The sequence below is a fragment of the Wyeomyia smithii genome, chromosome 1, assembly GCF_029784165.1.
Source record: "Wyeomyia smithii strain HCP4-BCI-WySm-NY-G18 chromosome 1, ASM2978416v1, whole genome shotgun sequence".
NCBI classification, from domain to species: Eukaryota; Metazoa; Arthropoda; class Insecta; order Diptera; family Culicidae; genus Wyeomyia; species Wyeomyia smithii.
In genome coordinates this window covers 165,924,523-165,937,903 of record NC_073694.1, presented here as the reverse complement: position 1 = coordinate 165,937,903, position 13,381 = coordinate 165,924,523, and the positions used below count along the sequence as shown (strand labels likewise).

General features: G+C 42.2%; 1 protein-coding gene across 1 annotated transcript; it reads right to left on the bottom strand.

Annotated features, from left to right (window-relative positions):
* Positions 1-10,266: 10,266 nt before the first annotated feature.
* LOC129718714 (proline-, glutamic acid- and leucine-rich protein 1) lies at positions 10,267-13,375 on the bottom strand. The gene is made up of 4 exons (XM_055669759.1): positions 13,165-13,375; positions 12,886-13,102; positions 11,863-12,832; positions 10,267-11,797 (listed from the first exon to the last, which is right to left on the bottom strand). Exons 1-4 carry the CDS (start codon positions 13,267-13,269, stop codon positions 10,648-10,650), a joined length of 2,442 nt encoding a protein of 813 aa, XP_055525734.1. The 5' UTR covers positions 13,270-13,375; the 3' UTR covers positions 10,267-10,647.
* Between the last annotated feature and the right edge of the window lie 6 nt (positions 13,376-13,381).

The window sequence follows — 13,381 nt, the reverse complement described above, 5'->3', positions numbered from 1 at the left end:
GGAGGCGATAATTGACAAGTTGGTTGTGTGGAATTTTACCATAAAATCGATACGCAGCTAGTCAATGGCCATTGTATACGCGAGCCGAGCTTAATTGTTCCAAATTAGTGCAAGCATCGGTGAACTCGCTCGATTCGATGGAATGTCGATACTTCAGTACGTGTTAATGCAAATTTACAGTGCCGTTTAAGGAAATGTCAGCTTCAGTATACTTGGCGAAAGAGCAATCACATTATAACTACAATATATTTGAGCAGAAATCCATTCTAAGCTCAAGTAAAAATCGACTATTCTGTTTTCGCACGCCGATCGAGAAGGAAGAATCGAAGAGAACACAAAAGTAAGATATAATCAAACAGCCGACAAAATCGACAATCTTCCAGAACAGAAAAATAAAAAAAATAGTACGAGGGTGGTATCCAAGATACGACCGCATGTTTGACGTAGGACTACGATAGTTTTATATTTTATTTAGAGAATTTAGACTTTGTTCGATTTGACCACGTTTCACTCTCGACACGGCACACAAAAGCCAAAAACGAGCGGTTATGTTTAATCATAATTTATAGTTTTCTTGTTTTGGTTTTAAACAATTCAAACTCAACAACCACCAAGAGAAAGGCATTTTGTCCATTATGTTGCCGAAACCGAAACCAAAATAGACATGATCAAAGCAATGCCGTGCTATACCTCTAATTACTCGGAAGGGTCATATCAAGTGTCTAGGTCGTTGAAGGCTTCATGCGGACGTTGCGTTCCGAATACTTTCAGATTATTGAGCCTTAATCCATCAAACGACACCTCTAACAACTTACAATCCTAAAACTAGTTCATTGGTGGCCACATATTGTTAAGGTCATATGCCACCAGAAAGTCATAAAAAGAAAAGCGTTTATTTTTAAAAATAATTTAGATTATTTGTTAGCAGACATCTATTTAAGAAGAAATAAACACTGTTTTTAACATTGATGAATACCTTTCATCCTAATGCAGTCAAATTTCTTCAACACGCGAAAAGGCAATTTTTTATATAGGTCTTAATTAAGAACGATTTAGTAGAAAGCAAACTTACTTTCATCTTCAATTGCGCCTGTAAAAGATAGCTCACTCACCGATTTCAAAGCAGTATCATTGTCAGTTTCATGCAACTGCTTAGCAAAGAAGTCACATAAAAAAATCCTGTATTTACAAGTTCGTTGGAAAAGTGACGATAAAGAGTTGCAGTTTTTAGTAGAAAATCTATATTCACAAAAATTTCGAAATTGACATTGGAATTTATGAGGATGTAACATGTCACAGTCATTTTTTTCATTTTTGGCCAATTGAAACATTTATTCATTAGGCAGAACCAGAAAAAAATTAATCAGTTTTATGATACCAATGAAAAAACAAACAACAAAATGCCATATTTAAAAGTCATCCGGCTGTTTCCTTCAAGAATAAACCTAGCTCGGTTTGATAAACAACATTAACCTCTCCAACTGATGTTTGCATAATGTTGTTTAATTACAAGTCTGGCAATGACAGGTTGTGTTCATATGTTTAGTATCTTTACACGGTTGTGTTTATATGTTGTGTTGTGCGACAGGTTGTCTTTATATGTTTAGTAATATTTTCTTGCAGATGCTGATGTAATATTTTTGTAATTGAAAAATACGAATATGAATGTTTGAAACCTAACGTCAAGATGCATATAATTTGGGTTTTCTCTATACCACAACCGCGTAATGCAACTAGGATTGTCATATTGAATTAAATTTATTTAACTGGAAAAATAAAACCATCAGTACAGCTTAAACGAGCTATCTGAACTATCTGTTTAAAAATCTTTACGAAGCATATTGGTTTTCTGTTGTCTTGCAAATAGACTATAGTTGGTCATTTTAATAAATCTGAGAAAAACAGAGTGTAGAATTCAAAAAGACAGCAACCCAATGCAACTTCTAATTTTAGGAATTTGAAAGAAGTTTTTATCATTAAACATGTATAAGAAAATCACTACGGTTGCAGTTCAAATGCCATCTACTCGTCACGACAACCAAAAGGAAACGAGCAACGGGGTAGCAAGCTTCTGATTAGTAGAATGTTAACACAACTTTTGTTGAAGAGATATTTTAATTATTATATAACAATCTTTCGCAATATTCTACCTGTCGATTAAGACATCGGTGTTTGAAATCTGTTCAGGGGTAGTAACACAATAAGCACTTTAAAACGATGACAAAACATCTGTTGCAGCTATATAAAGCGAGCTCGTGATTGGTTGAAAGCTGCGAAACTAAACTAGAAGAAGTGGATTTCAACTGAACTTTTTACTAATTTATGTTCATCGTACAATATACAATGATATGCCAATTATTGTATCACATGCTTTGGCAACCGTCGTCGTTCGATCAAGGTCAAAATCCGTTCAGTTGTAATCACATATTGGATGCAACATCCAATATCGTGATATACTGTTGCGTACAGAATTATTTTATCCCCGGTCGCACAGCGTAGTGTGCGAACACGCACCACTGTACGTCGACAGCAGCTACATTGTTTCCACTTGGCTTGACTGCACACAAATGGCAATCGAGTGCTACTGCACTGACGACGAGCGACCGTCTTCTCATACATGGCTCGGTGCAGTACTGTTGCCTGTGTATGAACTTTCCGAAAGAGCTTTACTTTCAAGACATCAAAATAGTCTAGGTTCATAGAAGCAAATATCAGTTGACCTGTTGGGACGGGGAGGTTCTGTCCAATTTTTTTTTGCCACTGAATAGAGGTTGTCATAGCAAGCAGTTGGTGTCCACTCATGAAGTCTGTGCCAGGAGTGCTCGCATGTGATTGGTACATTGTTCGTAAAAATACGACCTTGAAACTTTTCATCAATTTTCACTGTTTAACAATTAAGTAACAATGATATATGAAGAATCACAAAATTGTCCATCATTTTATCAATCCAACGACATATTGATTATTGTGATCCATCATGTGGTTACATCAGTATTACCGTTTGAAATCTTTCATTCCGACGTTACATCTTGGTTTTTAGTTTCCTCAGAATGTATCTCGATATAGTGCGGTTAGATGTAGTCTTACGTCAAAAGACCAATCACCGAATCAAACAAGCGCTAAACGGGTGCGGGACGTAAAAGTGTAAAAGTTCAACCGCTTTTGTTTCATTAGAATCATAAATTACGCGCTAATTGACGTTGACCAGCGTGCGTTTCAAAGAGACATCTCCGTACTTCGTTCTGTATTTCGCGGCACTCCTGGCCATCATCGCAACAACCCATTGATCGTGAACATGGCGATTCTCAGCTCTTGTCGTCCTGGTTCTACCCCACGATGTGCGCTTGCATACATTTTCCTCTCCTTCTGAATCAGTAATCCGTCTAAAGAAAGAAAGAAAAAAGCAACCAAATCGATTATCAATGATTTTCTCTCGTGTATATTGCATCGCGCCTCCTCCACGGCCACTCTATCCCAGCGATGGCGATTTGCAGTTTTTCCTCACCCTTACCATAACTACTGCTTCAAGCGGTTGCCGTTGGTACTGCAGTGAGAAGCGTTTGCAAGGTTTTCACCGATTGGCACTAGATGGACACTTTGCGTATCGCTAGCTCGGATATACACCGCATACCTTAAATGCAACACCGTTTTTAAGAGAGGCCCAAAGCAGGACTATCAGCTGCTACAAATCTTTACACTTTGCAACATTTGAAACGAACCTACCACAAACAACTCGAAAATTTCGCAATTAGGTTGTTCAGCTAATCACGTATTTCTGATTTTATATGTTAGCTGGAAGAGCATAATTTCCTGAGCAAAACGTGATTTATAAAGTTTTATATCATTGTCCTTTTCAGTTTCAAATGATGAATAAAAATCGCCTTAAATCGCTTGACTCACAGTTGGTATGTGGGTGAACTGTTATTGTAGCGATTTCGAGCAGTTTCAATTCGTGATTTTAATTCGGTTTATTCGCGTAGAAAGCGATTTTGAAGGCTGTTCGCACTTAAGTGAACTCTCATATGTAATTGTCAAAACGTGCGTGATGACAGAAGCAAAAATATTTCCTTCTTTTTTGCACGCAAAAACCAAAAAAAATCAGCACACCGTCAACTCGAATTTTTGAAAATCACGTTTTGATTAGAAAATGCAGCAATTTCAGATGATATAAAAAACTGATACCTATAGCTAAACAACCCAATTCTTCTTTCATGGTACGAAAATGACAAGGTTTTGCAGACCATATACCAGAGCTACCACACTTTTTACGCGTTATCAACATCAGAGGCACTAGCACCCGAACAATGAGCCGATTACTCTTTTCTAGTGTTAATTCGGGCAAAACAACTAAATGTTCACTACACTTCTTGATAGCATCTCAGATAATTTTAATCAATTATTGAATAGTCATGCATGTCATTTAATGTTCTAAGTGAAATTAGTATACTCAGTTATGAAGTGAAGTAAACTGTGATGGCAGATAAGCGCATTTCTGATGAACGATACAGAAATAGATGCTCGTTAGGTCAGAAAGCTACCTTACCAGCTCCTTGGCAGCCTCGAAGTGTATGAACTTATAATTGGGTTGTTTAGCTATATCAGTTTTTTATATCACCTGAAAGATCTGCATTTTCTAAGTAAAATGTGATTTAAAAAAAATATCGTTGTCCTTCGCTTTTTAAATCACGATTTAAAACTGCTCAAAATCTTCTCAAAATCGCTACAATGACACTTCGCCCATATACCAACTGTCATTGTAGCGATTTAGAGCGAATTTTTATTCTTCATCCAAAAATCGAAGGATAATGATATAGTTTTAAAAAATCACGTTTTGCTCAGAAAATTATACTCTTGCAGATGATATACAAAAATCGGAAATCCGTGAATAGCTGAACAACCCAATCCGGTTTAAATTCGGTTTCCGTTAAGTTTAAACATACTCTTCTAAAAATGTTTTCGATTGATAGGTGTTAGCGTAGTAAGCGTTTACATTGTTATGTTGAATAAAGATCATTCACTGTTATAATTTTAAACTGACTAGACGTGTTACTTTTATTACGTTATGGCCCAGGCAAGCTCGATAGTTACGAAGTAACAAAGTAAAAATATTTTCCTTTCGAGCAAAGATTTTCAAGTTCGTCCCTATTCAACACTTGCAGCAGTGAAAATCTTGATTATCAAAAATTGCTCTGAATAGATCCAAAGACCAATGGTGTGTTTCTGCATAAGAAGAAGATCAAGAACTAGTGCGAAGTACCATGGAGCAGCAGAATGTCCTAAGGACCTCGAGTGAAGGGAATAACTTCAGAACGCCTAGACAAGGCTTTGTTAAAAGTGCGGATACCGGCGTGAATCGACAAGCAAGAACAAGCAAGCAGAGGATTCCAGTCAGTAGCGTATCTCATCAACCCTAGGAGAAACTTCAAGGCCATGATGATTACGCAGAATGGATGTTCGGAATGCGGATGGCAAAGATTAAAGTAGGTACGTGGACAGCAGACAAACCTCCGGAGGGCGCGCAAGTCAGTAACGAGCTGTCACAGCGTGAATTGGCCATAATTTGCCTAAGCATCCAGCGGTACAACTATACTTAGGTAAAAAAACTGGGTTTACAAAAGTTTTATAGCGCTGTTTTGGCTGTATTTAGCACTATAGAACTTTGATAAAACCAATATTGTTACCAGGGTAGTCTCGACTAGAATGCTTGTCTGGCGAAGGAAGCGTGGAAAAGCCTTCAAATGGCATTTCAGGATAGCGGAAAGTATCGGAAGATTAGTCTGCTACGAAAGCTGATGCGAATGGAGTTGGAGAATTGCGTTTCCGTCGAGGGATACGTGGACGAAATACTTACGACCAGTCAGAAGCTGCGGGATGTCGGAACTTCGAACTACAACGAGTGACTGCTCAAGAAGTACGTGCCTCGGATACATCCGGTATCAAGTGGACTGCCGAATGAGTGAAATTAAAAATCCTTCAGGACATGATAATCGATGGTCGAGTTTCGATCGTTCGAGTGGTGCATTAGCAATATGACCAAACCACACGAAACCTACGAAGAAGGACAAATCTGAAGTCCAGTGTCACAAGTGCGAGAAGCTTGGACACTACGCTTCGGAATGCCAGCAGCGGCATCAGAAATCCAAGATCCAAAAGGACGAAAAGGGGCCCCGAATTAGGAAGTCGGCATTAATGGTGGTGAAACGGCCGTGCAGTACACCAGAAGAGTGGATCCTCGACTCTGGCGCTGGAGATCACATGTGCAAGCAGGACAGCAATATGATCAATGTAGAGCAAGTGTCAAAATCATTCTATGTGGCAGACGCATCCGAGTTGGCGGTTCTAGCCGTGGGCAATGTAGGAGTGCATGCTGATGTGAACAATGAGTGTTCTACATTAGCCGTCTCCAACGTCTTATGTGTTCCAGACCTCGCAGTGAACCAACCATGTGTGAGTCGTATCTGCAAGGAAGTCGTATCAAGTGATGCATTAGGGTACTGGAGATGTCATTGCCACGAGACGTGAAACGGATGATATCTACAAGCTGAATCGATTGGGTCAATCTAGCGCATGTCTGGCGCTTCAAGCCACTGATCTAGAACTGTTTCATAAACGGTTAGGCTTTTTGAATGTGGACAGCGTCAAACGACTACCCAGCATGGTAAGGGAATTGACGTCCCGGCAGGCACAATGTCCCCATACGTTCTCTGCATAGAAGGTAATCATCAAAGGTCACCGTTCAAGTCTAAAGGTACGAGAGCAACCGAAGTTCTGGAACTGGATTCGGAGGTGTGCGGACCGATGGAGCAAGCATCGGTTGGTGGCAGTAAGTATTTTGTCACCTTCTTTGACAATGCCAGCAGGATAGTTTTCGCCTACTTTCTGAGGACCAATGTTTTTAGTGTATTCCAGGAGTGTAAGCCTTACTTGGAAAGACAAACAGGGAAGACATTGAAGTGCCTTCAAACCGATAACGGTGATCAGTTTGAAGTTACCTCTCACGAGACAACAGCATTGTACAATCTAGAGCAGAACGGTTTGGCGGAGCGCATGAACCGTACTACTCAGAAACGTGCCAGGTGTCTGATGTTCGATGGCCAATCAGGTAAGAAGTCTTCGGCAAAATATTCTTCAACAGCGGTGTATCTCATCAACCGATCTCCGACGAAAGGTGTTGCCGTTACCCCCTACGAGAAATTCACGGGCAAACAGCCCAAATTATCAAACTTACGTGTGTTACAGTCAAACGCGATGGCCCATACACACGATGGCCTTGGTCGGCTATTCAGAGTGTTCCAAGGCATACCGAATATACAGTGCAGCAAACAACAAGGAGTTAGAAAGTTGAGACGTCATCATTCTGGATGAAACACTGACAACGAAAGAAACTTTGGTCAATCATTCGGATCTACAAGAACCCAAGCCAGTTTCAGACGAACCAGTGCTAGTATGCGACGAGCACCTGAATAAGGACGAAGCTGATCAGACGAAGGCATACGAGAACGTTCCGAATGACGACAGCGTCAGTTTGAAGCGAAGAGGATTTTGTCGGACTGGCCGCACTCCGCTCGCAACTTTTTCAAAGTATTAGTCTAAGGCACAGCGGGAGGGAGCTCAAACGTCCAGGCAAATATATTGATTTCCATGTGTCGTACAGCGTCTTTCCTCAGAAACTTGTCCCTTTACAGATACGTCATCAACCGGTTCCAGTCCGGAGCATTGGTTATCACCGAGCTCTTACTTACTTTTCCGGCGACAGACCGATTATCGATCCAATGCCGAATTCTGAATACGTCGCCATGTCACTCGGTCTTGGGCTGCTATTCTCCAATCACCTCTAACACTTATTTCGCGGGCATTCTCGTCGACAGCATACATCCAACGAGTGCGAGGCCTACCTCGAAGTCGACGGCCTCTATCGGGATTTCTGCTAAATATAGTATTCGCTGGTCGTTCTTTCGGCATTCTAGCTACATGCCCAGCCCACTGCAACCTGCTGTTTTATCCGCTTAACTATATCCGCCGATTTGTACACCTGGTTCATGCGTCTGCACCAAACACCATTTTCTAGTTTGCGCCAAGGATTGAACGCAAAACCCTACACTCAAAAACACCAAAAGCTCGCCGATCGGCCTCTTCCAACGTCCATGCTTCATGAAAGAATTAGTGTTTTGTAGAGTGCAAGTTTGGAAGGGGTTTGCAGACTACGGGACCTCAGCTGGTTACGCAATCTGTAGAAGGCCCTGTTTGCAGCTGCTATCCGTCTTTTTATCTCACGGCTAACCTCGTTGTCATATGTCACTAATATTCCCAGGTAAATAAATTCGTCGACTACTTCAAAAGTTTCCTCATTTAACACCACCTCAGCACCAACATCCGTCGGACCACCCCGCTCTCTACCAGCCACCATGTATTTCGTTTTGGCAGGGTTAATGATGAGCCATATTCTCGCAGCTTCCTTCCTGAGATGTCCGAAGGGCTCTTCCACTGCTCTGCGGTTGATATCAATGATGTCGATATCGTCCGCAAAACCTAAAAGCATGTGAGACTTCGTAATTATGGTGCCGCTTCTTGGCACGCCGGCTCTCCGTATAGCACCCTCCAATGCGATGTTGAACAATAAGTTTGACAGTCCGTTCAATCAGGTTCCTCTCCCTATCGTTGCACATAACAGGGGCTAACAAGTTCCGGTTCCGGTTCCTGATTCCATTCATCTTCCTGTAGAAGCTTCTCGCATCGTGCCTAGAGGAGCAGCCTTCCGCCTCCGCAAGAATCCGCTCCTAACGCTGTCGTTTCTTCCGGCGATGGAGTCTTTTTTCAGCAGCTCTAGCTTCCCGGTAGCTTCCTACGCTCTGACGACTCTCAGCCGTGGCTAACATGTGAACTCTGGTGCGGTTCTTTTCATCCGTCGCTCGCTGGCACTTCCCGTCAAACCACTCATTGGACGTGGCTGTGGCAGATGTACCCAACACTTCTCCCGCTGTGGTGCTAATTGCACTGTGGATGACTCCAGTGTTCATTCAGGCTACCTCCAACTTGATCCTCGATCCGCTCATCTACCTTCCGCAGGCACTCTGTAGCCACTTCTTCAGTTGATAGCCGCTGGATGTTCAACTGTATCCTCCTTGTCGTCCTGGATTTTAACACGTCGGACAACCGCGCGCGAATCTTGGATACCACGAGATAATGATCCGAGTCAACATTTGGCCCTCTAAGCGACCTCACGTCTGTAACGTTTGAAAAGTGTCGACCATCAATCAGAACATGGTCGATTTGAGAGAAGGCCTCTCCATTCAGGTGCCTCCAGGTGTGCTTACGTATATTCCGGCGAGCAAAATAGGTGCTACAGATAGCCATACCTCCGGCTGCAGCGAAATTGACAAACCTCAGGCCGTTGTCGTTCGTAGTAGAGTGGAGGCTTTCTCTACCAATCACGGGGCGGAAGAAGTTCTCCTGCCCGACTTGCGCATTTGCATCCCCGATGACGATCTAGATGTCGTGGCACTCATTATACGTCTTTTCCTCGAACTCATAAATCTCCTCCATCTCTTCATCGGGTTTATCGATGGTCCGTGCGTACACATTTATCAGACTGTAGTTGAAAAATTTGCCCTTAATTCTCAACACGCATATACGGGGTCACTGATCGGCCTCCATCTAATGACACGCTTCATTTATTTCCATATGAGCACGAAACCGACTCCCCTTTTTGTTTTCATGCCGCCACTGTAGTAGATGTGGTACTTACATGAAGTGCCCGCAATAGGATCTACTGTCCGGAATTCGGGTTGTCCGTTTTCGGCCACCTCACTTTCTGTATGGCAGCAACCTCCAGATTCACCTTCTGCAGCTCTGTAGCCAGGATACCTGCAAGTACCGGTTCGAGTACAGTCCCTCAATTCCAAGTACCGAGTTTCCAATAATCGTTGTCCTTTTTCGTTCGCCTAGGTCCATGCCGATTATTCCGTTCCGTATTTCGGGATGCTGCCTTACTAGGGCTGCGATACCTAGTCTCGCGACGGGGCTGCCGTCTTAGATATATCTGGCGAGGCACCGCGTTTCGTAATTCCGCCGCCCGCTTCGGGTCAGACGCTGTTGTACGCCGCCCCTAACATGGGGATACAGCCTTGTACAATGGGTTGCACGAGTCTTTATGAGCAACACTAAATGGACTCAACAAACACCGCTTGCTTGAAACAAATCTTATCCAATTCCCGCAATTTCGGTCTACTTACGGAAATACCAATGAAACGAGGTGTCTAGTATCGGCATTCTATTCCGGTGAAATATTGTCGGGAATACTTTTCCGGACAACAAAAATTTCGTCGAACGTCTGTCTGTCTGTGGGAATGAAAGTTTGTAATTATACCTGATTTTGGGAAGGAGCTTGGGTGGGAAGCTTGCTTGTTTTGCTACATGAATAGTCATTGATTTAGGTTAACCTGCCAGTCTCTTCAATATTTTCAATATTCATATTTCTTGTTTAAAAAAAATAAAGATAGGGTAGATTGGGGTTCTCTCTAATACTCTCAGCAACAATACAATACTTTCAACAGGCAATTCACTGGTGGATCATGTTTAATGGTTTAAACTTGACAACACACGATCTCGGTTTATTAGACACAAAATTGCTGTTCAATGTTATTCCGTCTAAACGTCCTCATTCAATTCATCGACGAATTCCGCAACTAGATCATTCACACGCTTATCCACATCTTCTTCACATTCTGCCAGTTTTGGTCGTTTTTCCGCACTAGTTTCTTCATTTGCCTGCGACAGCTCACGTTTGCGTGCTTCTACTGGTGTTTCTGCTGCTAAACCGTTCGTAGAGACGGCTTGACGTCTCGGCGATTTCGCTACCTGTTCATCGTCTACTAGCTGTACTTCCTCGTCACTACTTGTCGAACTCTTAGTGTTTGTCTGTTTTTCCACTAGTACTATGTCGTTTACAACTTCAACTTCACTTTCATCGGAATCGATGCGAATCGCTTGCGATTCGGACGTTTTCTCAGCAACTGATTTTTGTAGTTCTCCTTCATTCTCATCGTCACCCAATTCATAAACAATTGGTGAAGATTTTTCATCATTAATCGTAACTTCTTCCACGCGAGCAATCGGTTCCTTCTCGGCAGATACTACCGCATCATCCTCCGAACACTGCTCATTTTCTGAGTTAGATTTTTCGAATGTAATCGACGTCTGGTCAGTAGTATCTGCCAAATTAGTTATATTTTTTGAATTTAGTGGGTGTTTCTTTTTCGCGGCGAGCATATCATTGACAGCATTCTCCTCTATCGGAAAATAGAAAACCTCTCGTCTTGGATGTACCAACAGTTCACAGGATCGAGCCAGCTCAGAAGCCTTAATGCGCACGTCAATATTGGGGTCCTGAATTTTGGCTATATTGAACACATTAACACCGTACTGCAACGGCGACGGACAGTGATGGTGAGGATTTACAATTAGAGCATTTAACGCGGCAAGCAAAGCCGCACGGGAGCTTGGTAAACAGTACAAATTCATCCTTTCTTCTGTGTTCAATTGGGAGAGCACCGACAAGCAGATGGAGACGATTTTTTCCTGTAAAATTTTGTGCATAACGGGTTTAATGAAACATCCGGCTGCTTCGAAAACCTTCGACAAACAAACGAGCGCTGCCAGACAAAGACCTTCGTTGCCACAATCTCCGTGTAAAAACTTTGATTTATCCAGTGGATCGGATGAGTGCGATTCCGCCAAATTGGTGGCAGCATTCTGCTGTTTTTGCAGTTTTCTCTTTGCTTTGTTGGAAAGTTTTTGGCTTAAGAAAAAAATAACAATATTAGCAAAATATAACATATAATATAAATATAATCAGAAACTTACCGGCTTGCGTTGACCTGCAGTGTAACTTCAGGCTCGTACGGCGTCACGTCTTGTATAATATGTTCCAGTAAGCTGTCCGCCACATCTTCAATACCGCTGCCAGAACTGGTCGTTTCACACCATAGCCCGATACTTTCGTAAACTTTCATTCGAAGTGCAACAAACGACTTCTTTCTACCCTTGGATTCAACTGTTACTGTTGTCTTAAGACACTGATCGAAAAGATCAGTGATTAGGTTTCCAAATAGCAACATGTTGGACTTCAGCACAAGTGTTAGCGCATCCAGCACCTTGAGCAAATGCGTTTGAATGCTCGGAAGAAACAATCCCAATGCTAAGTTATCTTGGATAGAATTCCTCGCCATAGCACGACTGCTGACTGCGTGCCCCCGAAAGATTACGTTCAAAACCTTCATCGGTTTCACAGGCTTAGCTACCGGGTATGGTTCTAGTATAGCCTTTTCCAAGTAATCAATCAAATTAACAAGTCGAGTCGCAATTCGCTGTGCTGAGATGACAGGTTCATCGTCAACTATCATTTTAGGAAGTTTTAAACACTCTAAATTATCGTCGACGTCAAATGACTCCGGTGTATGTGCGAATATTTTACCCAGCAGGTCGTGGATTGTATCAACTAGATGCAAGTGGTACTCCTCCCAAGTTTTTTTATGCAGATTACCGTGCTGACCTCCACCCTTGATTTGCTGCAGCAAAAGCAGGCAGGATCCGGTGCGATCTACCACCACAGGGTCCTCAGAATCGATCAGCGAATAGAGATATTGTTCGATTCGGTTTTTCGATGGTCCAGATGGTCCTGGATATTTAAGCATGACCGTTTTCAAAAAATCCAACGTACTAGAATGGTTTGACGGGTCGGCGACGGTCGTAATGCAGTCCAAGATTTTCGGTATATTACTGATCATCAGTTTACTCACATCGGACGATTCCAATGATTTGAGAACGAGTTGCGCTGCAAGCACCTACTATTTTTAAACAACCATTGGAAATTAAAACAAAACTTACCTAGTACATCGCAGGCAAGGGGAATACTTGCGGTCTGGCCCCGTTGATTGCAAATTTTAGCACAAACGTTAACCCAATATTGCAATCGTTCTTCCAGTATTTCCGGTGGACAGTGGCACATAACATGGCCTAGTACTATCAGTCCCCGATCCCGAGTTTCGGCACTACCCAACAGTGCAGTTATTTTAGCAAAATAAGCTTCAATTTCATGTGTCGGCTACAAGAAATATGAAAAGAACGGACTCACTCGACGTCACTCGACGAGACGAAAAAACTTACCTCATTCCACAATGTTTGATGCTCGTCAAGACTGCTCAATGTTTGGCGGATATTCAAATCCACAACGTCTACAATTCCTCCGAAAATTTTTGAAATACCTTCCATTCTAAGTGAAAACGTTGCCTGCGAAAAACACAATCACTCAAGCACGTGCAAGAATAAACCGCAGGCGGATTAAATGATAAACAAATATAAATAAATGATCGGCATCGGGACT

Excerpts from the sequence above, each read along its gene's own strand:
- LOC129718714 (XM_055669759.1), bottom strand. The coding sequence starts at position 13,269 with ATGGAAGGTATTTCAAAAATTTTCGGAGGAATTGTAGACGTTGTGGAT. Across the intron at positions 13,103-13,164 it reads ATCAAACATTGTGGAATGAG|CCGACACATGAAATTGAAGC; the intron begins GTAAGTTTTTTC and ends TATTTCTTGTAG. Across the intron at positions 11,798-11,862 it reads CTGCAGGTCAACGCAAGCCG|CCAAAAACTTTCCAACAAAG; the intron begins GTAAGTTTCTGA and ends TTTTTTCTTAAG.